This window comes from Chrysoperla carnea, chromosome 4 (genome assembly GCF_905475395.1).
Source record: "Chrysoperla carnea chromosome 4, inChrCarn1.1, whole genome shotgun sequence".
NCBI classification, from domain to species: Eukaryota; Metazoa; Arthropoda; class Insecta; order Neuroptera; family Chrysopidae; genus Chrysoperla; species Chrysoperla carnea.
Genome location: NC_058340.1, coordinates 6,341,579 through 6,357,207, shown reverse-complemented (window position 1 = coordinate 6,357,207; position 15,629 = coordinate 6,341,579). Strand labels below are relative to the sequence as shown.

The following is a 15,629-nucleotide window of genomic DNA, read 5'->3' as shown; positions in this document are numbered from 1 at the left end:
AAATCCCATTATTATTATTATTGTCAATTTTGTATTTTTTGATTTTTAGGCAATCAATATGTAATATCGAGTGGTAATGCATCGGGACAAACAACATACGTAATGGCGCAACCACAAACTGCTATTGTTCAAGGTCAAACGCAAACAGTGCTAGTTGCACAAACAACACAACAAGGTACACCATCCAAGACAATTATTATCTTACAACCACAAAATTCAGCAACACATCCACAGCAAAAAGTTGTAATGACTCCTCAGGGACAACAAATGGTTATGACACAAGTGGCACGACCGGTAATACAAGCATCGACAATTGTATCGTCCGCACCGCTAATGTCATCGGTTAATAATCAACAACCAACAGTGATTACAACTAATGTGTCCTCGTCAAATGTTGTTAAAAACCTTCAAACTTCAATTGGTAGTGTTGTCAGTTCTGTTGGACAAAGTACTGGTGTTGTAAATAAAACAGTTGTTGGTGGTAACGCAACTGCGTTCGTACAACAACAATGCCCAGTGTCGAAAGTAATTACGTGTACTAAAACTACCCAAAATACTCAAACTATTAGTGTTGTGAGTGCTACAAATACTACTAATATTAGCACTAGTACTATTACAACGACTATTGCTACGAATACAAATACTATGTCGGACAATAAACCAACTTTAGTGCGTACATGTGCTGGTGTTGGTGTTGGTAAACAAACAGTGAAAACTGGTCAAAATGTTCCATCACCTGTAGATTCTATTTATGTGTGTGAATGGAAAGGATGTGCAAAGTAAGTTTTATTTTATTAAACTATCAAAACATAGTTTTATAAGTATGCTATACGTTTTTTTTAAGAACGGAAATAACTTCATGATATCGGTTGTTGTAAGATTTTATTTCGCTTTTAATTTAAACATGGAATTATTATATCCTTTAAATTAACATCCTATTATAAACGCTCGAAAATGAGAGCTATCGAAAAATAGCTGTCGTGCAAAAGTATAGAAAAATGCGTTTCACCCACGACCTAATGCAGCCGGAAGTAGTTCAAACCAAAAATTCAAGTATGATTTTAATCAAAAACTGAAAATTTGCTTAAAATAAATACTTCTATCTATAATTTTCATGAGCAATTATATTTTGAAGTCGATGCCAATGAATCGATTTCAGCTAAGTATATGGTTGGAGTAATAATTTCTAGTTGTATTTATCATTGCATCGAATGATTCCTCAGAAAAATTAGAAAAGAGTGGAAATTTTTTAAAAATCACTTATATAAGAGTACAAAATAATGCTACCTGATTTCTCTTAAGATTCAATTTTGGAAAAAGTAAAAGTCGTAACTGTAGATAGGAAAACATGATAAAGATTTTAGCAAATCTTAAGAAAAATCCTCAAATTTCCTGTTTACAGTGATACACTTGACCTTTAATTCTTTTTAATTATTGAAAATTTAATAAAGAGGTTTTTAGGACAAATGGTTTTGTTTTTATATCCTAAAAATTTTGGTCATTTTTTAATCATGTTTTTCGATTAAGTTAGCAATTTATTATAAAATGTTTCTTAAAGTTTAGAAAATGAAAAATGCAAAAATTAAAGTGTAAAATTTTGTAAAAGAGTAGGGAAATAATAGGAAACTGTCAAATTTTTATAAAAACATTTACGTAATTATTAGTAAAATAAAGTTTGAAAAATTTGAGGCAAGTCGCTGCTTTCTTTGTACGTTGAGCAATTTTTGAGCTATGACCAACACTCGGGCAGATTTCTTATCGGTCAAATAATATGAATGTTAAGATCAAAATTTTGCCTACGTTGAAATTGAATATAAGTATTTGGGTGAAGAGGAGTTTGGTTAACAAAATTGATGTTTAGGCCGTGATCAAAGGCGTTTCCTTCACGTTTAAAGAAAGTTACTTTTCAACCCTTTCGACAGTGACACTTCCTACTAATTTTTACAATTTATGTAGCCAATAACTTTTTTTTAATATATAAGCAAATAAACAAAATCGTTCTAAAGAATGAAAAAACAAAACGCTACTTCCATAAATCCTGACGTCATTCAAACCTCAATTTATTTATTACTAAACTTACCTTTATTGATCCATCAAAACTTACCTATATTTTAAACTTAGTATATATCTTACTAAACAGCTGAAGAGATAGTTCGCAACATTAGACAGGCGTAAAGACCACCAAGAAAACTTTTATTAGTGGAAAAATGTCTTTTAAGATTTTTTAGATAGTGTTAATTTAATTTTATGCAATAAACGTCATAGTTGTTGAGATATTTCGAAAAATATTAGCATTTCAAATCTTTAAAAGAGGAAGGGGATGGTTAGTTAAAGACAGTTAGTTATTAATTAATTATTTTTGATTATAAATATTTTTTGAGTTAGATAATAATAATAATATTACCTTTATTGAGTTTTTTTTTTTTTATTGAAAATAATTCATTTTTGTTTTATGATTTACAGTAAAAGTGGTTACAAATCGGCGAATGAAGTTTTATTACATGCCGTGGACGCTCATTGTCCTACTGGATCTGAAGAAATAATTTGTATGTGGGAACGCTGTGATAGTATGAAAAGAAAACGTTTTTCTCTCATGACACATCTTATAGATAGACATTGTAATCCGGAGGTATTCATTTATTTTTTTAAAATTATATTGCAAATGTTTTAATTTATCAATTAATAAAAAGATCATAATAAATCGTTTATTTTAATAGTGGCTTTTAAAATAACTAATGACTAATTTTCATTAAATTTGAGTCAAAACTTATTCACGGCCAGGGAAAACTAAAAAAAAAAAAAAAAATGTTTTAATTTATCAATTAATAAAAAGATCATAATAAGCCGTTTATTTTGAAAGTGGCTTAGTCCAATTTTCGTTAAATTTGAGTCAAAACAAAATACTTAATGTCAACTTATTTTTTTTTCGTTTAGGCTATGAGATTAAGTGCTATGCGACGAAAGCAAGTAACTGGTCGAAATGATCATCCGACAGTTACAGCACCTCATCCAGGATATGCACCAGACGCAGCTTTGCATGCTATTAAACGACATGCACTTGAATTTGTAAATCCTAAGGAACTAATGGTAAGTCATTTCTTAATATATATTTTATATAAAACTTTCTCATAACCTTAATAACTATATGAAAGAAATCAAAATTGGATAATGGCCAGAAATTTATCTCTTTAACTTTTCTATTTTCTTTCAAATAGTTTTTAAACCAGTAATAGGCATAAACAAAGGGATAATCTTCAGAAAATTTATTATTTACTGAGTTTATGTGTACAACTTTATTAAGCTGTTTTTAATTAAGAAATGCAATACATTTCCAGTTAAACTTGAAATTTACGTCTTTTCCATAGATATGTTCCTAAATACAAGACGTCATTCAGCCTATCAAGACTTGCCTTTGTCATTCCTATACATTTACCATAAGAAGGACAAAGACATAATCGCCATGGCCGCCTTGATGTCATGTATTTAGGTACAGAGGTAATATGAACAACTTTTCAGCCCTCGATTTATAACGGTGCTATTGTTTTACAAGATATATCTGTGTCAATAAAAAAAACGCACGGATTTACATAAAGCCTATACAGAGAGTCCTCTGTTTCGATCACTCTACTCTACAAACCAGTTGAATCGTTCATAAAAGTATAGTACTGTTTCCAGAACGGTAGGGTAGACTTCTTTTTTGATTTCTAATCTGTCTTGAAAAACTCAATGCTGAACTGTACTGCAACCGTTTGGTCTCTACTCCAACTCAATATTGGTCATTGTGGTAGGTTAACTTGAATAGCTTAACAAAGTTTTACATAAAAATTTAGCTAAAAAAGATCGATAAAGAACGATTATTTTCGAAGATAAAATCTAATGTACTGGAGTAATAATTATGTTTTAAAAATTAATATATTTGTGATAATTGTTAAAATAAAGCAACAACGTATGGATAAACAGCAACAAGCGTCAGTTACAAATACATCGTCATCGATTATTGTTTCTTCTGGTTTAACCGAACAGGCTATCCAGGAATGTTGGCGGGTACGGCATTAATATATTACTAATAATCATCAGTGGCTTTTTGTCATTGTTTCGAGTATTTATTTTGTATCATGTGTTTTTTTTGGTTTTCAATTATGTAATCGAAATTTGGTTCCTTAATTTTTTATTTAATTTTTTTTTTATTTTAACTTAGTTTACTTTTTTTCCGTAGTTTTTTTTTGTTAAATAGAGAATATTTTATATATTTCTTTCAAAAATTTATTTTGAACATTTTAATATAAGTGGAGTAACCACAACTGAATCTTTTCTTATACTGCTTTTCCGAAATTCCTTTCTAAACGAAAAGCCTTTTTGATTTTTTTCGATTAACATAAGCAGAGCAATCGGTTGATATTATTTTCAAATATTTGGTGACCTAATTTCATCATCAAAGTATGCGGAACCTTGGCTTACAGCTAAATCCAATGATGTTGACACATGAATTATCTTCTTCCCATGCTTCATGTTGCTTTGATTCAATTTTAGCTTTCTTATAATTGAAGGCGATTTTTGTTAATCCTTTTTATTGCAGTTTCTTTCAATTTTACAAATGAATCTTTTTTATGCTACTCAAAAAGCTTCAAATAGAAATCGTCCCATAGAAATCTGAGATATTTTATCATTTATAATTGAAAAGTAATATCAGGTCTCAACTTTTATTTTTAAATATTTGGATTATTCTCTCAACTTTATCGTACGTTTAAATTAAGTTTTTAGTTGTAGAGAAAATATTTTTGTATCTAGTTTTAAGTAATATTAGTTCTTTTTTGTTTTTATTGTTGTTATTATTATTATTATTATTACAGAGTATAAAAGGAACGTAAGTTTATTTAAATTAAGAAAATATTATCTTAAAACTACTTCTCCAGTTGTATTTACGAGCAATTTTCTCGTGGGAAAAGTCACGTTCTAAGTACGGACTGGGTTATATTGGCTGTCCACGAAGGACACACTTAGGCTATAGAGCCCATTGTGATACCATATATATGTGTTTTGCCACCTATTCCGCTGATAATTTCATTTACCAGTTCCTCAACTATCTTTGAGACGCTGAGTGTACCTACTTAATGCATATGCCATGCCCTACACCAGACCATCAAAAGTATTAAATAAATTTTTTGTTTTTTACGACGGGAATCGGAAGTACCGACTAAAATCAATGTGGCTGCATTCATTACTGCTTCTTTTTATAATAGCCCTTTTTTGGATTACCTTAAATTCAATTATTCATTAAAATAAATAATACTAAAGAATACTAACGTTTTCAGCCATTTTCGGTTAGTAGAAAACGACTATTATATTTCGACGCAACCTCTAGGATTAATAGTACTATTTTTTTAGTTCATAATTAAAGTGAGAATTAAAATTCATAGGAAACCACATTTTTATACCATGTTAATTTTCAAATAAATTGTAATAAAGGTCAAGGAATAAAAAACAGAGTCTCTTGTCTCTTTTTTGGTTCACCTTTAAAATAATTAAATCCAAACCCGACCTAATTCAATGAAGTAGTTGTTTTATGTATTCAGTTTTTAAATCCAAACCCGAAAAAATTCGATGAAGTAGTTGTTTTATGTATTCAGTTTTTGGCAAAATATGACGGATTTATTTTTTAATTTTATTTTTATAGTTATACATATATATATTTTTTAATATTATTTTTATAGATTTTGTATTAATTAATTTTATATTTTTTATTTAATAAAAGTAAATGAATGAATGGAATAACTTATGATACTACTTTTTTTAATTTCAGGATGACAATGAAGGGCCGGTTACCAAAAGCATTAGATTAACAGCATCATTAATTTTAAGAAACCTAGTCATCTATTCCAATAACAGTCGCAGGTTAGTTATCCATACTTAATTAATTTTATTAAAAAAGGGAAAGGTTTGTTACCCCGTGATGAAATTGAACCGGAAATTAAACATCGAATTTCTACCAAAAACGCATTTTTTGGTTTCAATTTACCATTAACGAGATCTGGTTTGGTTAATTATCGTTTGTTATATACGATAAGTAAGGTCGTAGAAAAGAAAATTTACTGTAATTAATACCCAAAATTTTCTTCTCTAAGTTTAAAGTTTACATTTCAGAGTTATAAAATATATAATTTAAAATTTTTTAACCTTAAATCTATATTCGTATTTTAGAACTTTTTTACTGTTTCTAAAAATATCAAATTTTTATATTCTAAAACTTTGAACTTTTGATTTGATTAAAAATAGTGAACAAATTCTTGGATGGTAATTTGTATTTTCTGCAACTTTGCTTATTATTAAAATTTCAATTTGATTAATATGATTCGAGAAATTATTAAATTATAAACGATTAATCATTAGGCCGTATCTCGTTAGTGGTACTTCGGATCCAAAACCTGAATTTTTTGGTGGAAATTCGATGTAGTAGAACTGCTGGTTTTCTTCTGCCTGTAATTGTAAATATTCTATTTTATATATTATTTCTTCTATCTTATATACTATTTACCCCTCATTTTCAAGCTTATCGTGCTGGCTAATGACGAAAAATAGTTTCACGGTCAAACAATGTGCGGCTTCTCTTAAATTTGAGATTTAAAATCACAAATCCGCCGTATTAAATCCAAGAGAATGAAACAGTTTTTATAGATGTTCTTCTAATTCTGAATGCAACAACTAACAAAATAAAAAGTAATGTTTATTAGGATATTATATATTTAAAATTGAACTATTTTTAAAACATGTTCCTCTAATACTAATTTAAGGAACAGTCACGGGCATCGCTCTGCGGAATTCCGCACGGGCTGAGCTTGTATATTTATATACAGACTGATATATAACCCCTGTTGATTTAATCGAAATTATAATTTATTGTTTATTTCAATAATGGGTACATTTCATTCCTATCTCATTTGAGAATATTCAGAAGGTTAAAAGGGAAGGGGTATGTCAAATGGGCCAATTCCGGGGAAATTTTTTTAGTTTGAAATTCGTTTCATAACATTTTTCATAAGAACCAATTTTACTAGGGAAAAAGCATACAAAACGAGGATAAAAACTCTTCTGGAATCATTTGCAAGTTTTTTCGTTATGTTACTGATAATTTTTTTATTACTTTCATAAAAATTTTCAGTTATAGAATTAATTATTATTAATTTGTTTATAATTACAGATTCCTACGTCATTTCGAACCACATTTAGCAAACGTGGCAATGAGTAATGTTGAATCATCACGAACTATAGCGCAAATATTATTTGATTTAAATGATTATAATTCTTCAAGCCGAAGGTGACAACCCAATTCCATTTTTTCATTACCATCAACAAAAAATTGAAAACTCCTAATGTATGAATAAATAATTAAAGAAACAAGTTGAGAATGAGAAGAAAGGAAGATTGAATGAAAGTGTATTTTCAGTGCTAGTGATTTTTTTTCTTGCTTTTCTGTGACTTGTAAAATGAAAATTAAAAAATTACTATCATGATGTTTGAAAAGAAAATATTTTTTTTATATCAAACAGTCGTGTGGTAATTATTGTACAAATCATGTTTTCATAGTTTGTAATGCCTTAAACATAATTGTTATTTTTATATGTATACCAAAAAAAAAAAAAAACTGAAAGTTTTTAAAATGAAAAAAAAAAAAAAAAAAATATGAAAAACAAAAACAGTATGGCAATTTTTGAAAAGTACTCTATTTTTTAAGTTCAAGTGTATGCAGAAACATAAATTTAAAAAAAAAAAAAAACCAATCAAGTGTTTAACATAAAATATCCTTGAATTAAAACTTCAATGAAAAATAGAAAATTTAAATAATTTAATGTGAAACAGAGTTTTAACTAAGGAGTAACAACAAATGTGTAACGGATGTGGAAGAAAACAAATTAAAATTCTTAGCTAGAAAATTTACCATTTTTTGGTACTTAACAATAATAATAAATAAGTCTGGAGGATTTTGAAATGGTTTCACATTAAGCAGAAATTAATAACTGGAAGTTACTTGACGAAAATCTACTGTTCAAAAATGAAACAATGAGCCTCTCCCAAGCCGAAAGACGCTTGTGGAATGTCGGATGACGGACATATGTGTAAAATAAATACTTATAATTGAAATTTAAATCCGAGGTTCAGACGAAAGAGAGATTTATAAGGAAGATTCCCACCTTATTTCAAAGAAATCGGTCGAGGAACTTCATTCTGCAATGATATCATTTCTAAATCCATAAATTTTTGGACCGGTATCTAGTTTTAAAATATTTGAATAATTTTAAGGAAACATTGAAATTTTTATATTGTAACTAAGGAGAGCCTTCCGTTGGTACGCACTTTTTTACTTTAAATTAGTAAACAGATGAATTTGAGTTATTTTATTTTTTTTTAATGATTGTTAATTTAATTAGCATTTTGCTTGTATACAGTGTAATTTTATTAATTATAAAATAATATATTTTTTAAATGATGATCACCTGGTTTTCTGAATTAGAGACTTGATTTTTTACATAATCAAAATATAATTAAATAATGTAATATTTTTTAAATAATTGTTTTCTAAAAATTTAAAATGATTATGGTTTTTTTTTAGAAATTATTCCTATATTAAAAATTCAGATACTTATTTAATATTTTTGAACAGCGGGAAGATTTTATTATAATAATATATTTTACAACGCGAAAATTGTCAATTGCTAGAAGAGCGGGGGAGTTAAGGTTCGAACGAGTGTTTTAGAATGGAACAAAGTATTTTTTGTATATAATGAGCAATTAGTCTTTCGGTTACGATTTGTTGTTACTGTATTAATATTCGCCCTAGCATATGACTTGTAAATAATTAGTAGCCTGCTGAAAATTTAAATGTTTGTATTTTTTAATGAATAATATCCGATTCTTGAATAATCTAAGGGATGTAAGGATGAGCGGTGAAAGTCAAAGTTTAAGAAAATTATTATTCTGTATAGATAAAAATAAAACTTTTTCTTTATCCACGGAGGAAAGTACGTACTTTCTGCTTCTGTTGGGAGGCAGTATACATCACACGGGCAGAAAGTTTGAGAGCCCTCAACTGCGCGATATGATGATCTCGGCTGAGGTGAACCCGAGGAATCTCAAACTTCCTACCCTTGCAATGTAATATACTATTTTTGACTTACAGTTATTTTTAAAAACTATAGCTGACAAAATTTCATAAAGTATTGTTTCTTAAAAATTTTTTGGTTAAATTGATATTTATATCTTAAGTTAGCAAGATACCTACCCTCCCGCTTCGCTGGACAATTTTCATTTTAAAAGTAAATACCATAGCGTTATAGTCTTCACCTCTCTTTCTCCCACTTATCCCCCTCCCTTAATACTCGAAATACTTTTTATTGTGAATCCAAGCTATTTAGTAATTGCTTTTAAAATAGAATTTTTCTACGAAGCGAGTGGGTAACTATCAGTACCTTTATAAATTATAGCCTATGAGCTATTCTGATTTATGAGCTATATTATTGCAAAGTTTCATCAAAATCCATTCAGAAGTCGTCCACCGAAGCGGGTGGGTAGCTGCTAACTTTATAAATTATACCCTATGTGTTATTCTGATGTATGAGCTCAAGAACATATATATTATGGATATGAAACCTCCTATGCTGATCTATAAGCGCCCGTGATCTATAAGCATCAGGCTGTCTAAATGATTGAAAACAATTGAAATTGAAAACAAAAGACAGCCTGATGCGCAGTACGAAGTACACAACGGCCGACTCGACCAGATAGGCGCCTTTTATTCTGCTACCCTCTCCACCCTAGTTGCTATATTATTGTAAAGTTTCATTCAAATTCATTAAGTAATAAGTTAAATAAAATTTTTAATCTTAAATTTTTGTAATTAAAATTTTGGGTCAAAAAAATAGAGTATTTTCATCAATAATTATTTAAAGAAAAAATTACTTTGAAAGTTGAAAAAACCTTTATTTGCAAAAGTTTGGTTTTCTTCTTGACCTTATCTCTTCTGAAATATGGGGAGGCCATTCAAGTATTGGATTTTACATAATGAAATCTACCCATATCTAAATTTTCAGCTGAGTTTATCCAGGGAAACTGGATTATAAAAGTAAAATTTAATTGAAAATAAAGTGAATAGAAATATTTCTGTATTAAGAATAAAATTCAATTGAAATAAACTGAAGCGAATGTTTTAATTCAATGAAATTTTGTATATAATGACTGATTGGTGGTGTAAATATATCCAATTTTAATTATTTTTTAATATAATTGCGACAGTTTTTTTGTTTGTGCAATTTTCGAAATATTTATTTTTCATTAAAAAAACTATAATAATAATAAAATAAGAATAATAATAATCTTTCTCAAAACATTTAAATGTACATAAAAGTGGTTATAAAAAACAAAAAAGCACAGACTTAATAATTCATTTGATTACGACGCGTCCGATTAATTTTAATTTTACTTAATAAGTAAAGGAGTTAAGAATCATCAATAAATAAATCAGTGATATATAAATATATATGCGTTGAATATAAACGGATTTGTACGAAGTATTTAATAAATATTTGATTTTATTTATATCATTTTAAAAAATATATACTTTTGTTTTTCAAACAGTCGCTATCATAACCTTCATTTCTTCTTAATGTTGTTTTTTTTTTTTATATCAAGATACAAATTTACAAAAGGTAAGAATAGTCAAAGAAGCACAGGAAATTTTTTTAGAAAAACACGATTTTCGTTCAATCATCGATATTTATTGTGTCGCTAAAGTAGACCTTATATTATTCGAATATATTTGCACAAAAACTTGCCCCGGAAAATTATGAAAAAAGGCGGTTTTTTTGGGAAAATTATTGATTTTTGCTGGTAACATTAAATGGTAAAGATAATTCAAAAATTACGTAATTTGAGCCAAGACTCGATCCTGTATCTTTATTCGTTCTCTAGTTATTAGGAATTGAAGTTTAGAAGTTGACAAATTTTTTTCTCGTAAACGGCGGTGGTGGAGGGGGTGTATAATAATAGTATGAGAAGGTAGCACTTTGTATGTACTATTTATGATATTTTTTTCAAATTTGTGTTTAGAAACGTGCCTATATCTTTTTGTTTTGAAAATTGATGATCCACAAGTCGTATTTCCTCCGAAATGTTAGTTTTTTTATGAGGAAAAACTTTGTAATATAAAGTATTGTTCTATCTCTTACCGTTAATGGCTATTAAAGAAATCTGAAGAACTGGGTCAAATCTGATTTCAGAATATAATGTCCCCCTATCAAATTCAGCAACTTTTGATGGCTAATAACTTAAACGAGAAATACGGATATTAAAAAAGCGCTTATTAGAATGAGGGACATTTTTAAACAATATTGTTGCCTTTATTTATACAGGAATAAAGAATGCTTGTGATACAGAGTGTAACTTTTCAAAATTGATTCATTACATATGGTATGTGTTGGTGTGTTTCAAGGTATAAGGCGATCGGCTGCCGCCTCCAAGAGACTGAGCTCGCGTGCCTCGTACCCTCGGGTAAAGACGGCTCTGTTTATGAGTTTTTAGATTTGGAATAGAAGAGTGTAGAAGAATCCATAGTTGAGGCTCGTATGATTATATTTTTCATACATAAAAATTATTTAGCCACTTTTCACTTTCAATATTGTATTAGTTACAGATGAGTGGATTCATCGCCTGCAAATTTCCTTTCTTATTAACATATAAGTGCAAAATTATTGGGCTTGTTTATTAGAAGAAAAAAAAATGCATTAATTCGCGTTAACGTCGATTCATTCTTAAGCGCTTTGCCGTTCTAATCTTCTATTAAGCAAGCCCATTGACAAATTGACAATGGGTTAAGGCTGTTCAATACATATTTTTAATTGACGTGAAATCATTCTTTGATTGTCCTGAAATTTTATAATTTTTTTAAGAATCCTCTAAAATATTCATTGGTGAAAAAAAAAATTAAAATTGGTTTTCCAGATAAGAATGGTTCAAGTAACGCTGCGATTATACGCTTTACATTATCGATTTGAAATTTGGATATGTTATAGGTATATTATTTATTTTTCGAAAATCCTGTTATTTTCTAATTTTTCGTGTTCCTTGGTGTGAACAAATTAACAGGATTTACGAAAAATGAAAGTACCCAGGACAGGTAGAATACCAATAACATTTCCAAATTTTGAATTGATAGAGTAAAGGGTGTAATCGCAGTGCTTGAAATTCAGTTGTAATTTTAACCATTCTTATCTGGAAAATCGCTTTTATTTATAATTTTTTTTTTCAACAATGAATATTTAAGAGGATTTTTTAAAAAATTATAAAGTTTCACGCCAATCAAAAATATGTATAGAACAAACAGCCTTAATAGCTTGGAAATTGTATATTTAATATTCGATCAATATTCTAGGAAGTATTTTAGATAATTCCGTTTACATTCAACGAATCGTTTAAAAAATAAATGTATCTGGTTCATTTTTTGCAATTATTTCTATTCCAAACATTTGAAGTGAAAAAAAAAAACATAATTATAAGAGGTAAAAGAATTTTTTTCGTAGAAATAAAATGAACGATTGAATGAAATTTATATATATTTTTTTATTAATTTCAGAAAAATACCTTGTAAGAGAGTTGTGATAGGTTTTGAGGCAGTTTTGTATGTGTATATTTGATCTGTTTATAATTCAGTATTAATATTTAAAAAAAAAGGTAATTCGAGGTCGTCAGATTCTTGTAAATAAATATAACGCTCTACACACAACACAGAAGATAAAAAAAATAAAAATATTATGTACTTTATTAAACTAGACTGAATCAGTGTTTATAATAGATTGATGCAGTATATTTTTGTGCTTAATTCGGCCTTTTAAATGTAAAAATATAACGACTGGTCATAGTTTTTACAACACTAAAAAAATATTTGAATATTGTTAAAATATCTACATACTGAAAAACAATAAAAACAAAAAAGTTGAATTAAAATACTATTTTTATTTTTTTACCTGGTACAATTTTTTGTTTTCAGGTTTTTTTATACCCTATATATATGAAATATATATTAAGGTATACTAATTTAGTCTCAAGTTTGTAACTCTGTAGAAATATTGAGGCAAAAAAAATTTTGGTATAGGTGTTCATAAAATCAATTAATTAGTTCATTTCCGATTATCCGTCTGTCCGACTGTGATCACGATAACTCCAAAACGATACAAGATATCAAGCCGGAATTCTAGCGTGCTCTAGTTGCTTTAAGTTTGAAGTCTTTACGGGGAGTAGCGCTTATTCATTTAGTGAGAGCTCATCGAAAGGCGATAATATGCATGAGTCCATGAATACAACATTTCATCCATATCCCAAATCCGTATAAGCTGGCAGAACTGTATATTATATGTACAGTGTGTTCATTTCAAAAGTATCCACCCCTAATAACTCTTGACCCGATGTGATTATTGTTATACATCATTTGAAAGAGCATAAAATTCTCTATTCAATCATGATAAAAAAGTGAAATGGATCGATTGATTCTTAAGATAAACTACACAGAAAAGGGACGGTATCCACCCTTAATAACTATTGACCTGATGTGACAATTGTTTTGAGTGAAAACATGTTGATTTAGATATACGCCGGTTTCACAGCGAGCTGCTAACTAAACCACTGTTTCAGAGAAAATTTTCCTATTTTTAAAATGCTTTCATATCTATAGTTTTCTCCTACATATCTCGATAGTGATTTCTTGAACCGTTTCCAAACGACCATTAACATTCTTGTCGAATTTTTTTAATTTGTTGACCCTGTACATTCGATGTCAAGGGTGAATAACTGAACGTTAACATTTTCGAAAGCAGAGATTTTTATAAAGAATAACTTTGTTTCGTAAACCATATAATAAAAAGTTTTCCATACGTAGCCAACTTAAGTAGTAACACCCTGTATACAGGGTATAAAAATATATAATGAGTTTTTTATTTTGGAGTTTTTTATTCAATTGTTTGTATTTTTTGTGAGATATAAAGCTTGAATAATTTTAGTAGCAGGTAATTAGTTAACTATTGACAAGTTACCAATTAAAACTAATCAATGACTAATTAATTAGCCTACTTATAAATTAGACGAAGAAACGAAACACTAAAAATGAAAGTTCGAAAAATTTAGCAGTAAGTCGGATTTGAATGCGGTTTTCGGCATTCGATTCGTTAGAGCGTCAGGAAATTTTGTGACCTAATTTGATTTATAAGAAATTAAAAATATGCAATTAGCATAATTAATATGTATTTTATAATTGCATTTTAATTTGGTCGCAAATATTAAATTCACAATTCGATTAATAGTGAGGAAAATGATTTCTAACTTATTACACGGGCATTTTTGGGGTCGCTGAAAACAAAATTAACCTCAGAGGCATCTGGTATCCAGGATGAACAATATCCCCCGATGCTTCCTGGAGTTTTCGAGAAATTCGTCATATAATCAGTCTAAATTCGTTGTTTTTGGGGTCGCTCTGGGTGCACTCTTGTCACTAGGTCTTGTCGAACCTTCACGTTCAGCGACCCCAAAAACCTCCGAGTAACGAGTTTGAAATCATCACTATTAATCGAATTGTGAATTTAGTATTTGAGGTCAATTTAAAATGCATATTATTTAGAGATGAAACGGATAGTGGTTTGGCCGGATACCGCGGATACCGGAGCGCCGATTATCCGGCCACCGAATATTCGGCCCGGCAGTTCCATTTTTTTCACTTGTCGTGGTTTTATGCCTGATTTAAGGTTTGATTGATTAACAAGAAATGTCATAATCAAAAAAACGTTCGCCAATTTGGCAATATTTTGATTTAAACAGTGACGATAACAAGTACGCGTGTTTATTGTGTCAGGTTACAACAAATGCGGAAAATTTGTTATTCGCATTCCACCATAATTTGTCACTTGTTAATTTTAAGTACTAAAATAATAAATAAAACAAACATTTTTGACGTGTAACTATTCAAAATTTGTGTAAAATATAATCAGAATTTTTTGAATTTTATTATCCGGAATTCGGTCGGATACTGAATTACCGGATAGTTACCGGATATCCGTTTCATCTCTAATATTAATTATGCTAATTGCATATTTTTAATATTATAAATCAAATTCAAATCAAGGTCACAAAATTTGCTGACGCTGTAACGAATCGAATGCCGAAAACCGCATTCAAATCGGACTTAATGCTCAAATTTTTCAAACTTCATTTTCCATCATTTGTTCGACTAAATATAGTTAATTGTTTTTTCTACAAATCCTACTTTATACATTTTAATTTTCTTTTAATTGAGTGTAAGTACCTATAATTGTGCCATCATGAAAAATAATAAAATTATAAAAAAAATAAAAATTATATTAAACTTGTTAAAAATATTATGTTTGGCACCGAAGAGTTTAATTCCAAATAAAATTATTAAAAAATTGTATTTTTTAATTCATAATATTTTTTTAATAAGTTTTTTAATTTACATAATATATGGTATTAAATTGCATGGTGGTTTTAATTCACCAAAATTAGTTTTGTATAATTTTCAAGAGATTTTAAGTTATATGTATTTAAATTTACAAACTCAATTTGTTCGAAATACTGATCCG

The 15,629-nt window shown here is 28.7% G+C and overlaps 1 protein-coding gene across 3 annotated transcripts in view; it reads left to right on the top strand.

Moving 5' to 3' along the window:
• The window catches only part of LOC123299256 (AT-rich interactive domain-containing protein 2), a 48,346-nt gene extending 40,727 nt beyond the window's left edge, over positions 1-7,619 (top strand). For 2 of the 3 annotated variants that reach the window (XM_044881590.1, XM_044881587.1), the window contains exons 11-16: positions 50-779; positions 2,464-2,629; positions 2,935-3,087; positions 3,940-4,044; positions 5,801-5,892; positions 7,196-7,619. In XM_044881590.1, the coding sequence (XP_044737525.1) occupies positions 50-779; positions 2,464-2,629; positions 2,935-3,087; positions 3,940-4,044; positions 5,801-5,892; positions 7,196-7,316 (1,367 nt within the window). In that variant the 3' untranslated portion in view covers positions 7,317-7,619. The remainder of the gene's footprint in view (positions 1-49; positions 780-2,463; positions 2,630-2,934; positions 3,088-3,939; positions 4,045-5,800; positions 5,893-7,195) is intronic. The other variant, XM_044881589.1, reaches the window with a different exon arrangement.
• The last annotated feature ends 8,010 nt before the right edge of the window (positions 7,620-15,629 follow it).